The following is a 15065-nucleotide window of genomic DNA, read 5'->3' as shown; positions in this document are numbered from 1 at the left end:
GAATTTCCTTAAGATAGAAAAATAACGTTAGTTTTATTTTTATTTATTTTTTTATTTTGTATGTAAAGATATGATTTCAACAATCGGCACAACAACAATTCAAGCCGCGAACGGCGGGACTCTGTCCACAACAACTTCACCAAACTCGTTAGTCATGAATCCAACATCTATGTTAGTAGAGATGAAAAGCTTCATTCCTTCTTCATATACTTTCGAAACAAAAATCCAGAAGATAAAGCAAGAACTTTTAACAAGTAATTTAGACTGTAGTGCGAAAGATGAAACAAATGAACAGTATCTTTATGAAATGCAGGACATTATTGACCATTTACCTAAACTACCTGAAATTCAGCATCAAAAACTAACTATTCCTGAATTCGATGAAATAGAAGTGAAACCAACTGACTCAGTAGAAATAAAGAAGTTCATTCGAAAGGTAAACTATGAGTTTCTAGGATTTCATTGCAACCATAAGGTTATGGACAAAGATTGCGACATGGTATATAAGAATGTTTCTGACATATATAAATCCGGGGAGTTTAAGACCTACGATAACTTTGTTTCGTTAGTTGCTGAATGTGTATGGCAGATAAGAGATAAAGATAGAAGAGGTAAAATATGGAACGAACAGATAAGACCAACTGCTTTTGAGTTAAAGAAAACCATTGACGCCTTAGTTGTTTTAGCAGGTAAGGTTTCAGAATATAACGCAAAAATGAATCCGCAATGTTCTAAATGTAAAGCAGCAATTAGGAAATATAACTACTCCGTCAAAGAGATAGAAAGAATGCGAAACGACTATGCAGACTTAAAGAAAGAAGCAGAAAAGCCAGCAGAAAATAAAATGGACATGTTAGCATTTCTGAACAAAAACTATCCAACTGCTGACGATTTCCTTCTATCTGACGTCAAGAAGAAATATAAAGAAACTTTCGGCATTGTTAAAACTTTTGACATACTGACAGAAGAAATAGAAGCTACGAAATTGTTTAGGATTTCAAATATACATCGTACAATTCATGTAAAACGCTTGTGAAAAACTGGGGTGAGAAAACAGGTGAGAAAACGGGTGACATCTCACCTCTTCACCTATAATATATTTTTTGGTGAATTCAATAAAAATAAATGGTTCATTTACTCACAATATTTTTGTACAAAACGACCCCAAACTTTTAACTTCTTTTCTGCAGCTTCAAATGCTATCTTAGCGAGTTCATATTCTCTAAATTCTCTCTTTAAATCTTCTTGTTCCCATTGGTCTAGTTCGTATGGAGAATCTCTATAACCATAATATATCTCACGTTCATGTTCTAATTGTTTTTCACACATTTTTCCAACTTCTTCTTCGAACAAAGGTTTAGCATTCTCCACTGTATCTTCGAGTTCTTCTTCATCTAACTTCTCATGAACTTTCTTGTCTATGGAGTCCATAATATCTTTGACATAAAATGCATACTTTACAGAGCACCATTCAGCAACAAAATGAACGAGGTCAGCATGTATGTAAATACCTTTGAATTCATTCATAACGCCCTTAGTAAGCTCATAAAATGCTTGTTTTGAGGTCGAGCCACTTTTGGCTCCACCGTATTCGTTCATCCAAAACTCAAGAATTTCCTGCATTTTAGTACTATTGAGAAATCTGTTTAAATGGTTTAACTTTCCTGCTTCTCTTGCCATCTTTGTTGCATTAATGTAACCATCCTTGTCTCTACGTAAGACTTCAATACCGTTATAAGTGCCTTTTGTGAATGTTTCACCATTAGATTTGTTCGTGAATGTTTTTGCTTCGACTGACATTTCTGTTCTTACATACAAAATAAAAAAATAAAAAAATAAAACTAGCGTTATTTTTGGTCTTTTGTGAAAATTCATGAAAATTCAAGAGGTGAAAAAAGAGGTGAGAAAACAGGTGAAATCTCACCTCTTCACCTAAATTATATTTTTGTCTGATTTACATCCAACGAAAAAGTTTAGAAGAATTTTCTTATTCTTTCTGGCATGTTTTTATCTTTCCAGTACTCCCGCTCTAATGGTCCCAGATGAGTTGGTTTAGATTCTCTCAAGTTCTTAGATGGTATAACATCTTCAACGCCTCCTTCATATCTTACTTTATAAGTGTCATCGTTTGTGTTATAGTCAAGTATTTCAATAACCACTCCTCGCTTTGCTTCGTCAATGGTTTCAGCAAGTTTGCCATTACTACTTTCGACTAATTTATGTCGAGGGTAAAATGCTATGGAGTCGTCAGCAGCTTTTATAAGATATCCATTACCTTGCGTAGAGTCTACGATATAATAATTTCGACTTAACCTTAAACGTTTCTTTGTCAACGGTTTGTCGTCAAGAACTACACGAACTTTTGTTCCAGGAATGAGAGTAAATTGTGTTGAATTTCTGATATTTTGTGTTTGGCTTCGTTTCTTTTGTATATACTTTTCTTCTTGTTGTTGTGTCATTGAATTTGGTGTATGTCCTGTTGTAGAATGTGTTGAGGAATTATATACTTCGAGAAAATGTTTCATTGTTTCTTCGGTAAAGTCTCGCTCTTGATTTAAATCTCTGAGAGTCCTTATGAAGCGGTTAATGATACCGAGTATGTTATGGTTATGGTCTTCAGTAGTGTAGTGAGTTATGTTATGCTTAATGAGAAATTCTGTGATTTCGTTGCTGAGGTATGCACCGTCTTGGTCTGATGTTAAAATACTTGGGCTATGTTCTGCTACAAACTTTTGTAAAACTCTTAACACTTCATGAGTTCCTTTATTTCTCATTATATACGCATATGCTTTACGAGTGTTAACATTTATGAAGATGAGGAATGGTTTATGTCCTCCTTTTCTGCTTTGAATGAGAGTGTCAAATTGGTATGCGTCAGGAGTGTTGGAGTAAATTGGTAAAAAGTAGTCGTAAGGATTTATTTTTGTTTGATGTACAACATTTTTGTCAAAGAACCTTTTCACTTCAGCTCTGTTAGTAAATCCCAACTCTTTGCAGCTTCATTGAACTTCTTAAATGACCTCCATGGATGTTGTTCGAATACTTCTTTCAAGCTCATTTATGTAAAGTTAAAGATTTTAACCAACTCGTATCCAAGCGTGCATTGTTATATAAGGAGGCATATAATCTTTTCCATTACCTGCTGGGTCTGTAATACCAGCTACAACATGTGTATGATTTCCTGCAGTTCCACAGAAAATACCTGTGCTAACATCTTTGGGGTCAGTTGTGATATCATATCTATGCATTCCCTGTCTATCCGAACCCGCTGCAAGATTTGTATAACCTCTTTTTGTTATTGAATGTGAATGGTTTCCTTCCACAGATGTTCTTCCACTGAACCTATGCATATGTGAAGGAAGGTTTTCAATACCTATTTTCTTTGAACCTCCCATCTTCATTGACTGCGTATTAGTGTAGAATGGAAAACTGTCAACTATTTCATACCATCTACCACCAAATAAAGTGTTTGGATTTATTGGATTCATAGACGTATAAACAGCTCCTATAGGATATATTAAATCATATATGCTCATAACTCTATAAACATATTCTAAAGAACTTATGTCATTAAATACCATTTGGAATGTATCTCCCGGATGAAATGTTGCATTTGTTCCACTTTTATAATGTAATGTTAGTTCAATAGAATTATCCAAGAAAAATTCAAAAGTATCTGGTTGAAGACCTCTAACAAATTCAAATGGAGTTGCTGGTTCACCATTTATAATTTCTGTTGTAAATGTCATTGTATCTGGTTTCGAAAATTTCTTTGTTAGTTCTGCATCCACATAAGTTTTATCTGCTTTCTTGTCATATAAATCTTGAGCAGTGAATTTAATATTATGTTCATCCTTCATGACATAAACATCTTTACATCTAATGTTTCTCATCGTCGTTATGTCGTCATCCGATGTTAAACCTTGTGGAAAGTTAGGAGGTTTACAATATAATACATCCCCACCAGTTTCTTCAACCGTTCCTTCAATACTTTCTATAGCAACAGTTGTAAAACTTGTATGTGTATGAGTCTTATCTGCTTTCTTATCTAACATTGCTGGTAGTTCATGTGTTTCAAAGTTTCTGACATGATCTTCGATATTCATACATTTGTTATTTAAGGAGTTTAGTGTATCTTTTACGCTTGTACTTGGATTCTCTAAAGGTGCACTTGAACCAAGGTCAAAGTTCAATATTATGTCGTCTGCTCTAACAGTAGTGAAGGATTTATGTGTATGATTTTTGTCGGCTTTACTGTCTAATGTAGCTTGAAGTTCATTTATATCGGAGATGTTGTGTTTATGAGATTTCAAAACTTTGTTCGTTGCTTCGAGTTCATCTTTGTCAGCTTTACTTTTAATAGCATCTTCAAACGTTATTTTTGACTTAACTCTCAAAGTAAATCTTGGTTCAACTAGTACACCGTTAACATTGAAAGTAGAGGCATAAATTTCAGCGTTATAACCAAATGCTTCTGGTGCTTTAGCTACATCATACTGTACAGTACAGCTTATGTCATAACCTTTAGCACGAATGTATTTATATCTTCTTTCATTAACATTTTTTGTCTTCGCTTCATCACTTCGTGTTAAATATCCATGGTAGTCCGTTATAATCTGTTCGTCTGAAGTTATATAATGAACGTGGTTTTTATCTGCTTTTTCGGCTAATTTCTCATTAACATCATTCACTTCTAATTCAACTCTTCCGCCAGAACTCTTATTATCATTAATCTTTTTCATTAATTCGGTAATTACGTCATAAAGACTATATTCTGTTTTCGGTTTTGTAAATAATGAGTCAAAATTTCTTTTCATCATTACATCGCTGACATTAATGATATCACCAATTCCTTTTTCATTTATTCTCTTCATTAATTCTGCAATAATGACGAATATATAATCTGTTAATTTATTCTCTTCATCGAGGGTTATAGAATGTTTTGAAATTGAATCATTAACTCCTCTAAATAAATCAATAACTTCAGGATACACGTTTTTAATGTCTTGAATAACCCGACCAGTATCCTCGCCACTATGTGGCTCTGAGCCCGTTGGGCTCTGTTGTTCATGTTCTTCGTTCCCGTCGTTACGTGGTTTTATATCTCTAACCATCATCAACGCAGCCATAACCGGAGGGTTTGTTGCTACCTGTTCGAAAATCCGTCCGTTATGTATGGTATATCTAAATAATTTCTTTGTGTTTGTTAAAACATTTGAAACAAGTCTTTTAAAACCATCTACAAAATTTCCTGTTTCACCTAATGTTCTTGCAGCATTTACAAGCTCACCCATTCCCGCTTTTGACCCAAAAACGTCCATATTGCATTTATTTCACTCTGTATAGTTGTCCATTCAGCGAAACTAACACCCGCATTCGCTAAGCTGAAAATGAAATTCAGTGGATCGAACTTAATTCCACCTCTTTTTTCAATTTCAACGAACTCACTAACATGAGATTTTAAATATTCTTTCGTTAAAATTGTTTTCCCCGATGTTATGTCATTAACGAAACTATCACCGTCAAAAGTTAACGAATTCAATTTCGTCGTTGATGCTTTTATTTCATACACCGCTTTACGATAGTTTTTGGCTCACCTTCTTTAGAAGCATATGAAACATTAATGAATGAATTATATGTATTCGTGAATGAATTAAAATCAATGATTTTCATTAATGACGCCTTTAATGATTCATTAACTGTTGAATCCTTAAAGTAATTAATGAACTGTCGTTAATGAAAGGTACACTGCAAACCGTCGAGTTTGGATCAAATGCTGTAGTTGGTGCAGGAATATTAATGATATAAGTCATTAAATCATTAAGTGACGTAAAATGTTGTCGTTTTTGATTTAATTTCTTTAGCATCTGTTATATATGGTAATTTTATTTCTGTAGTTCTGAATTAAAGATATTCGCTAAAATGTTTGTAAACTGTTTTGAACAGCAGTATAAACCGTTGAATTCGGAAACTCTTACGATTTCACCATCCTTAATAAAAGGCATTGTACATGACGTAGTGCTTGGGTCAAATCTTTCGGGATTATAATTCAACATATATTCTAACGCTTCATGAACAGACCTATAAACAGTTGTGTCGTTCTTCATGACAACTTCACCATTTACAATGAATGGGCATGTACATGGAGTTAAAATAGGGTCAAACTTTTCATAGTCCTTCCATGTTATGTATTTCTCGGTAATTTCCATCAGAAATAACAATATATTTGTCAGTAAGTGTGAGAGAGTATTGACCAAAATATAAACGTTTAGCTCTGTCAGCTTCATACGCATATGCAGCAATACTCATATTTTAATGAGAATAAAATGTTGTTCTATTTGCAAAGTACAGACCCAAACGAATACGGAACAGTAAAGCTACAAACAAACTTAGGTCTTCAGAATGAAGCGCTTGCTTTCAGAGTTGTTGACTTCAATACTATCGCTTCATTCGTTATAACAGATGAAACAGATTTCATGGAGCTTGAAATAGATGGAAAGAAGCACGAAATAAGATTTCACAATAATGTAGAATATAAGATGGAAACATTAGCTGGAGTGTTAAATGCTCTCATAAATACTACAATAAACAAGGAGAACGAAGAAAACTTAATGAATGTTAAACTTATTGCAGGAGTTTTGAAGTTCAGTTATGCGAAGGAGTTTAAGATAACACGAATGAGTCATAGAGTTCAACTTCTTTTAGGAGCATACCATATGACATGTCCTTTGAAAAGTGTTGACAAAACGATTGAGATGAAATCTGTTCCATACGTATGTTATGGCAATTGTTTGTACATTGAGTCAAAAATAGCTAATGTCACAGGTATTTCAGGAGTTAATAGTAAAGGTTCAGTAGAATATAAATCCTTCTGTTATGCAGTCAATTCAATGTTCATTCCAAACGTTCCTGTCATAGTAACTCATTTAGGTAAATGGGTTCGCATTAGTCCTCATAATTTGAAAGACATGCAATTCAGACTTGTTGACTTTCAAGGAGAGCCTGTAGAACTGAAGGCACCAGTGCGAATGACTGTTGAAGTTGACTTTTTAGAAAATATTAAATGCAACAGCTTACAAGAGAACTCAGAGCTAAAAATATAAAGTATGAATGTTATGTATTAGGTCATGAACTTTGGTTGTTGCTGTTTGATGAAACAAATGAGTTAGTTATGTCAGTCAAGAGAACAGAAAAAGGCGTCAAAGGCGCCGAGCGCAAAGCGCTATATTGTGTTAGTGAAAACTGCACCAAGTCAATAAGATTAGGTTTGCATTATGAAGATGAGTTCGATACTGTTGAAGAAGTTTTGGATAGATATTACAAATTGCTTTAATTTACTAAAACATATTTCAAACAAAGCTTATATTTGTTGAAAGTTTTGTATACTCGTTCGAATATTTATACTTAAACTCAACTCCTGTAGTTCCTGGTGTTTCAATGATGCGGATGTTACCTATTTTCATGAATGGTGGCGTTTGACCACAGCATTCGATTTCAGGGTCGAGATAGTCAATGACACATTGTTTCCCTGTTATTCGTGATATAACATTTTCAAGGTCCTCCTTTGTTAGAATTATTTGGTTCTTACTTATAAGATTTGTCAAAAGCTTCTTATCGTCTTTTGAGTAAAATTGTTTGGTATAACTGAAGAAGGTAATGGTCTACGTTATCTGAAGGATTTGTTTGAACATTTATGTAAGGTTGTTCGTTGCTTCTCTGAAAGAATTTGGTCCAGTGGTGGATACTCTAACTTAACATCTGATGTAGCGTTAGCGTTTGAAGCTGAGTTTAAATTCACGGATTTCAGTTCTGGTTCTTTTTCTTTCAAACACTCTGAACTATAGTTCTTTATGACAATATTGTTTGTCGTTCGTGAGTCAACATTTGATGTTGGTTCAATTGGAACATTAACGGCACCAGCTAAGATGGATTTGCTTCTCATTTCATATAGAATAAAAACCTTTTATATGTATGAAATGAACAATATACTCGACAAGGGTTTGAATGTAAAGCTAACGAATGAAAATATTGTTGAATTCACTGAGACAGGTGCTGTGTATAAAGATGTAGAACTACTGAACAAAAGAGCTAAGGGAAGAAGCAGGAACATGAACAAAGGGTGGAAGCCTATAAAAATTTATGTCAATGATGGCTCAGGAGGTTCAAACATAAAGTATGCAGAAAGTTATAGAGTTTATGCGCTAAAAGGTGAAAAGCCTTCATTTAAGAACAGCTATTCTAACGCATATCCTCAAAAGTTAACGGATGGGGAAGTGGATGATATGAATGACAGCAAAAATATTAACAGAAATGGCGACAGAGATGCATGGAATTTGTTTACCATCAGTCAATTGAAGGTTAAACTTTAAAACAATGTTGGTCGTTCCCATGGAATATTTTTGACTTTAATGGTATTAGTCATGATATGAATCTCAAGGTATGAACGAGGAGAGATGAGAGACTTATATGCTTCCCAAATTTCTTCAAAAGGTAATGTTATACCTGACTGTTTCCAAATGAGTTCAATGTCATAGCGTGAGAAACCTTGAAAGATAACGAAGTCAGTTATGAGACGTTTTATGTTTAAAGCTAAAAACCTCCATGTTTGCATAAGTATTGCTACAGTTAAGTGGTAATGTCTGACTTTAGTAATGATATTAGCTAATGGTGAGTCAGGCTTTGACACTAAACCTTTTCCGGCGAAGTCGTCGCAAACGAGCAGAGTGTTTGAAGGATACTTTTTGAAGGGGTATTTTGAAAGTTTTGATAGAATGTAGTTTGTCAGTCGTTTCATATCGTAAACTCCTGAGTACTGACGTAAGTGGTGTTTGTCAATAATTCTTTCCATCTCTTCTGAAGTCTTTTGCATTCCTGACTGTATGAACTCTACGATGGCATAATATTTCCTCTTACGTCGAATGTAACGTTGAAGAAATTCAATGAGTTCACTGTCTGGAACTTTAACGACAGAGGCTTGAACTTTTGACATAAATGTTTTCGCTGTTGAGTCCATAGAGTCTGAAGTTGCTGATATAATGATTTGGTCATAATATGAATCTTGACCTAAACGCTCTGTTATGAGTATATGACGAATGAGGTTAAATGTCTTACCTGACCCCATCTTTCCACAATAGAAATAAACACCATTTGAACAGAACTCATAATCTTTGCTGAAAGGAAGAATGAGAGAAGAGTTAAGTTTGTCTGTAGTTTCATTCATGTCTTCATCTACGTCATGTATTAAATGCTTCATTTTATCTTCATTAAAAATGCAAGTCAGAAATATTCAGAACATAGCACCGAGTCTAACTGACAAGAGTATAAAGATATACTATGAACACGTTATGATGAAACCTACCAAAATTCAAGAAAGTCAGTATACTTATGAATATCCAAGGCACTGGGTAGAGTATGTAGGAGGTGAGAAAGCTATTGAAATAAGACAAGTTAGAAGTATTCCAGCAGGAAGAACAATATTATTGAAGAACTTTAATGTTTTGAGATATAATGATGAAACAAAGAAGCAAGATAGTTTTCCTGTTGCTGTGTATGTGAACCTAGACACAGGAGATGACATGAAAGTTTTTAACACAAAGCTTCAAACGGTAGTGAGAGAACAACTGACTGCGGAAGGGCATCCATTACCTTCAGAAGTTAGCATAGCATATAATTTTGAAACAAACTCAATAGATTTTAAAGTCGTCTCTGCAAAGAAGTCAGGTTTTACATTTAATGAAGCAGATGTATATTCGAATGAAAACTTCAAAGCTATTGCATGGTTAGATAATGACGATTGCTTTAAGAAAATATTTAAATTCAGTGACTCAACGATGTCAATAGATGACCTTCGTGGAATGTTACCATCGACGTTTACAGTTGAAGGTTCAGCAGGATTGCTTACAAGATTGTCAATTGGTGGTATTTGGTCTCGTGAGAACATTGTTATAAAATCCAGTATAAGTGAATTTGCTGAAGAATCTATATTATGTCTTTCAAACTACATGTATTCGCCGCCGAAGCATTATAGTATAACAAACTTTGTCAGTAAGTTTAACATAAGACTTGTCGAACCTTCTTCAATGAAAGATGTTGTGCTACCAAAAGACGGAAAGGATGGACTCATTATTGAGATGATTTTAATTGCATATTAAATGAGCTTGTTCTTGAAGGTCATTCATGATGAAATAACTGTTGTAGAAGATGTTAGCAATTGTTCAGACATTTTGAAGCGAATAGATGAGATAAGAAAGAAGTTAGATAGACCGCAAAGCGGTGAGGGCGAAGCCCGTGAGAATGTTTATGTTTCATTGACTTTCTCCAGTAACGAGAACTTTTATGAGATAATATTGAAGAGAGATGATTTTAATATGGTGTAAATGGTAGCTTGGGCAGCTTTAGGCGCAATGGGAACAAAAGCATTAGCATTTGGAGCAAAAGCACTTGGAGCTTATGACGCAGTAAATAAAATGAGTGGAGGAAGGGTTTCGAAGACATTAGATGCAAATAAAGGAAAGATTGGAGGCTGGGTTGCAAAGAAGTTAAGATTAAATAAAATAGGGCTCATAAATAAAGCATCCAATTTGGTTGCGACTGAGTCAGAAAATGCTTTAGGAAAGGACGATGAGTTTGCAAAACATGCAAAAGACTTTAATGACCAGATGAAAGGTGAAACAATGCATTTAAATAGAGTCGATGGAACTCTTCCTCCACCAGTAGTTCTTCCGTATGGTCCCTATGGAATGTATGGAAACCCTTACGAAAGACCATTTGACCCATTGACTGGTGGAAGTAACTGGTATCATTACGGACGAAGAAGAAAGACAGTCAAGTTGGAGACAGACGTGAAGAAAGCAACTAAAAAGAAACCAAGGAAGAGAGTTATAAAGCAATGAATTCATGAGGTGAAAAAAGAGGTGAAAAAAGAGGTGAGATTTCACCACTTCACCTAAATTTATTTTTGCGCTATGTTTTCATACGTGTGGGAGTGGTGATATCATTAATTTTAAGTTTATTTTTTATATAAATTTTATTTTATTTTGGATGTAATGACGAAAACTATTGAGATAACAAACTACAACGGTCATGAGTTCAAGAATTTGTTCTTCGTTCCTCGTGAAAATACATTCTATCAGATACGAGGGAGAAAGGGTAAAGTTAGTTTGAGCGTTTATGAAGGAATGAAGAATGGAAAGTTTATACAAGCATACGATACAAACGGTAAACGTGTTTCATTAGCTTTGTCAAAACTTACAGGTATAAACTATGACAGTGATTTTGACTCTGACGATTGGAGCGACAGCAGCGATACTGAAGAATATGAACTATTGTGTGAAGCACAGCAATGGGAAGAGTTGCAATACTTTTGTAAATGAGAACGTTTATTTTTACAGTAGTGAAGTCGTTTGTGAAAACGTTAGTGAGGTGAATTGGTTGGCGGCTTTATAAATATTTAAGGTTAAGTTGGTGTTTGTGTTTGTGTTGTAAAATATACGTTAACGGTTTTGTAAAGTGTCAAATTCACATATAATGGGTAAGGAGGCGCGCAGTGCCTCCGTACACGACTTAGGGATACTAACTAACAATATATTGATTTCATTCATTATCTTCAATATGGAATTTATGCAGAGATGCGTGCTATCTGCAATTATCGAAAAGATTCGCATTTGAATAAAGATGGGGTAACCATTATCAGACATTAATGTAGATGGGGAAGTTGCAGTGCTAACTTTGCCTTTGAAATGAAATCTAATTAATACAGATTTGTTAATGGACATCATTTTCATAATCATGTTGGTGAACCACTTTCTTTTAAATATTCGCCAAAGAGTATTTTTCGCAGAACTTATCTTCAACAGTATTTTATTAGTGGGGATAAATGTTTTGAATGGAATGTTTTGATGGGATGAGCCTATTATCTGTAAGCTAGTTCTATTCAATTCCACTGTGTTTACATAAGTGAAACTAATATTGACTACGATCGTCGAAATCTAACATAAGGTTTTTGGAAACATACCATGGAAGCAATATGGTATATGAAGCAATGTATTCTGCATCATATACCACTGTGATCATGGTTATGATAAAAAAAATGGAAATTTTTTGGGCGATAAGAAAAATTTGGAATAGTCCTGGACATCCACCTCCAAGTCGTGATGCCACAAGTTTACTTGAGAAAATTCTGGAAAATAATTCGACATTTTGGCAGAATTTATTGAATTTTGGACAGAGTTTTCTTGCATCATTAATACAGAGGTGAAATGTATGGCATCCGCACGGGATGGCTAGATGTTCTGGGGATTTTCAAGGATTGATGCAATTGCAGACCATTGGACTCTAAGATTGTCTGCCACGAATCCAGCAACATCAATCTGGTAAAATCTCTTGAGAAAATCTGTAATATGTGAGAGGACATGTTCATAAGCCACTTTCGTGTCTGTGAAATTCGGGAATGTCTCTAATGGAAGTGGCTTGAGCTGAGATGTTGCGCACATTATTGAGCTCGTATGATATGATCTTTTATCGAGCTTTCCGGCATCAATTGCCACTCCAACTGATTTCTCCTTTTGAAATTCTTTTAGCCAAAGATCTTTGTGTATTTTGGTTATACAAATCAAACGTTCTTGGAGGTTGTTCCAAGTTGGCAAAAAATTGAGAGGCCCACTTGGAGATGAATTATCAAGAATGGATATCCAAGCCTACACATATGCCATTTAACTACACTAACATAGACCTTCAACATATATTGGTTTGGACTATATATTATATCGCATCAAAATATAATTTTTCAAAATTGCATGTTATTCCAATAATATTATTTACACAATTAGCACTCATTATATACATATATGTTGCACTATTTATATGTGCCTAAGTGTGTTTGATTATTACGTCAAATTATTAGTCGAAATGAAAAAGTGTTATAGAATGTATTAAAGGGCATACTTACATCAGTGTCAATGCATACGTTATATGAGAGATATTATTAATAAGTATTTAAGAGATAAAATTGAGATATTTATTAAAAAAGAATTTCTATATCTTAAAAAAGTGTGTCAAATTTGATTTGACAATGTGAATATAATTTATTTCATGAGTGTATTTGTTCTGTGAATGTTTTATGTAAAAGGTCCAAGATTTTTCGGAATCTCCAAGATATTCGCATCAAAAAAATTGTTAATTTTGATAAATGTATATGTGTGTTATTTGCTATATTATATAGATACATGTTATGTGTATTATGAACTAGTGTTATTGAGTATTCATTGAGATATTATCACATCAAAGGTGAAAAAAGTGACGTTTTTCCGAGCAAACCTTGATGCTACAAATTCTATGGTTATCAGCTCTATTCTTAATTTTGCATAATAGATAAATATATAACTATTAGTAATATTGTGTGGTATATTCAGATAGGCTCAATATTAACTATCAAAAAATTTCTTACGTGGAGCACATCAAAAGCATTCAATTTTTATTATATCTCGTGAGGGTGATGTGTTATGAGCTTATAATATATATGAATAATATCATTATATATATGTCCAAATATGTTATAAAAGATTGAGGCTTGTTGAGTGGGTTTTGAGGTGTGATTAAAATGCAATCAGCACATTACACATAAGCTTATATTATCCGAGCGTATTTTGAATTTGATGAGTTAGACATTTTATTTTGCGATGTGTATTATGAGTTTGAGCTATTTTTTGAGAAAATATAATTTATATCAAAAAAAAAGTTTGTCTGTTTGTACTCATTTGGTTATAGATATCTTATAATAATATATACTTTTCATTTATATAATAAAAGATGTGTACTTACTATTTATTTTTTGTGATTCTATGAGAAAAAAGGTGATATTTCCCCGAAGGAATTTTGATCGAGCGAATTTTGTGTGTGAGTGTGGTAAGATTGAGATGACAGCTGAATATATTATAGCACTATATATACTAGTATTCTATCATATGCTATAAGTGTGTATGCTCAATATCCACAGAGATATAAATGCGTTTTTGTGATGAAAAAAGACAATTAACGGGGGTCAAAAAACGATTATTGTGTGTTATGTGAATGAGCCATATATATGAAGTATATGTAAGAATTCATTATGTAATATTTGTTTAGAGTTCTGCAGAAATTTCGCATAATATATGGTGTCCAATGGTTAGTTTAGCATAAAGCTATTGAAGAGATGTAAAAAATTGCACCCAATTTTTAGCCATTTTGGCTGAGAATTGGAGGGTGTGAGTACTATTGTATGAAATAGTATCTCACACCCTCCAATTCTTCCTATGACGAGAAACAAAAAATACGATCGTTGAATCATATGTTTTGAAAAGAAATTATATTTTTTCACATTGTGTGATAAATGTATAAATTAATTTTTTATTTAATTTTCATTTTTAAAATTTAAGTATTCAAATTTTCGCACCAAAAAATAATGTTTTGCGTCACTTTTTCTGTCATTTTTTCGGGTCCGATTTCCGTACGCCACAAAAATTATTAATTCTAATGTCTACTTTTAAAAATTCAAATAATATCGAATTTTCATGCACAGATTTAAGATACCCAAAGATGATTAACGATTTAAATGCATACACTTCGTCACATTTTTAAGATATGCTTCTTATATCTTAAAGTAAAAAATGATCCACAATAAAATATTTTATGATACAAGAGTTCTGTCTTGAAAATGCCGTCACTACATGAATAGATAATACATTGAAGGATACGCGTAAATTTACTTTGTTAAGGCTCGAAAAGCAAAAAATATCAAAAAATACAACTTGACTCCATTATGACCCTTTCATGGAGGTAGTTTTTATCCGCTAGTATTTTCCCTTTGAATCTCTTTACAATTCGAAATCAAATTCAAATCTCAGTAGAAGAAAGGAAGAATCGACTTACTACGGTTGTAATACGAATAAATACATATATTTAATTATTTTTATTTACATAATAATTGTTTGAAGCTCATATTCCAACAAATTTTTAAATAAAAACATTAAAATGTTGAAAATGTTCATATATTTTAATAGGGTTTTGGCACTTTATTGAGGAATTACTAC

The 15065-nt window shown here is 33.4% G+C and overlaps 10 protein-coding genes across 10 annotated transcripts, besides 2 other annotated features; 4 read left to right on the top strand and 6 right to left on the bottom strand.

Annotated features, from left to right (window-relative positions):
- Window positions 1-11577: part of a mobile genetic element that runs on past the window's edge.
- TVAGG3_0156230 (organellar and viral DNA polymerase type B) lies at window positions 71-1036 on the top strand (the record flags this gene model as incomplete). Its single annotated transcript, XM_051224809.1, has 1 exon — window positions 71-1036. The coding sequence occupies one exon, from the start codon at window positions 71-73 to the stop codon at window positions 1034-1036; it is 966 nt and encodes a 321-aa protein (XP_051109795.1).
- TVAGG3_0156220 (uncharacterized protein) lies at window positions 1135-1431 on the bottom strand (the record flags this gene model as incomplete). The annotated part of the gene is made up of 1 exon (XM_051224808.1): window positions 1135-1431. One exon carries the CDS (start codon window positions 1429-1431, stop codon window positions 1135-1137), a length of 297 nt encoding a protein of 98 aa, XP_051109794.1.
- TVAGG3_0156210 (KilA, N-terminal/APSES-type HTH, DNA-binding family) lies at window positions 1444-1800 on the bottom strand (the record flags this gene model as incomplete). Its single annotated transcript, XM_051224807.1, has 1 exon — window positions 1444-1800. A coding segment is annotated over one exon (357 nt), but the record flags the coding sequence as incomplete, so codon positions are not given.
- TVAGG3_0156200 (integrase core domain containing protein family) lies at window positions 1974-2525 on the bottom strand (the record flags this gene model as incomplete). Its single annotated transcript, XM_051224806.1, has 1 exon — window positions 1974-2525. The coding sequence occupies one exon, from the start codon at window positions 2523-2525 to the stop codon at window positions 1974-1976; it is 552 nt and encodes a 183-aa protein (XP_051109792.1).
- Window positions 3078-3860, bottom strand: TVAGG3_0156190 (ATP binding; the record flags this gene model as incomplete). Its single annotated transcript, XM_051224805.1, has 1 exon — window positions 3078-3860. One exon carries the CDS (start codon window positions 3858-3860, stop codon window positions 3078-3080), a length of 783 nt encoding a protein of 260 aa, XP_051109791.1.
- On the top strand, window positions 6327-7103 carry TVAGG3_0156180 (uncharacterized protein; the record flags this gene model as incomplete). The annotated part of the gene is made up of 1 exon (XM_051224804.1): window positions 6327-7103. The coding sequence occupies one exon, from the start codon at window positions 6327-6329 to the stop codon at window positions 7101-7103; it is 777 nt and encodes a 258-aa protein (XP_051109790.1).
- Window positions 8405-9220, bottom strand: TVAGG3_0156170 (protein of unknown function, DUF4106 family; the record flags this gene model as incomplete). Its single annotated transcript, XM_051224803.1, has 1 exon — window positions 8405-9220. A coding segment is annotated over one exon (816 nt), but the record flags the coding sequence as incomplete, so codon positions are not given.
- On the top strand, window positions 10377-10892 carry TVAGG3_0156160 (protein of unknown function, DUF4107 family; the record flags this gene model as incomplete). Its single annotated transcript, XM_001304250.1, has 1 exon — window positions 10377-10892. One exon carries the CDS (start codon window positions 10377-10379, stop codon window positions 10890-10892), a length of 516 nt encoding a protein of 171 aa, XP_001304251.1.
- Window positions 11046-11372, top strand: TVAGG3_0156150 (uncharacterized protein; the record flags this gene model as incomplete). Its single annotated transcript, XM_001304251.1, has 1 exon — window positions 11046-11372. One exon carries the CDS (start codon window positions 11046-11048, stop codon window positions 11370-11372), a length of 327 nt encoding a protein of 108 aa, XP_001304252.1.
- Window positions 11373-11577: a terminal%2Cinverted (terminal inverted repeat of Maverick-1A transposon ID:TVAGG3_0156140).
- Window positions 11578-12281: 704 nt separating this feature from the next.
- On the bottom strand, window positions 12282-12491 carry TVAGG3_0156130 (uncharacterized protein; the record flags this gene model as incomplete). The annotated part of the gene is made up of 1 exon (XM_001304252.1): window positions 12282-12491. One exon carries the CDS (start codon window positions 12489-12491, stop codon window positions 12282-12284), a length of 210 nt encoding a protein of 69 aa, XP_001304253.1.
- Window positions 12492-15065: the final 2574 nt, after the last annotated feature.

The sequence above is a fragment of the Trichomonas vaginalis genome, chromosome IV (assembly GCF_026262505.1).
Source record: "Trichomonas vaginalis G3 chromosome IV, whole genome shotgun sequence".
Taxonomy (NCBI): domain Eukaryota; phylum Parabasalia; order Trichomonadida; family Trichomonadidae; genus Trichomonas; species Trichomonas vaginalis.
Note: the sequence above shows the minus strand (reverse complement) of the source record. Positions and strands in the feature narration are given on the sequence as shown.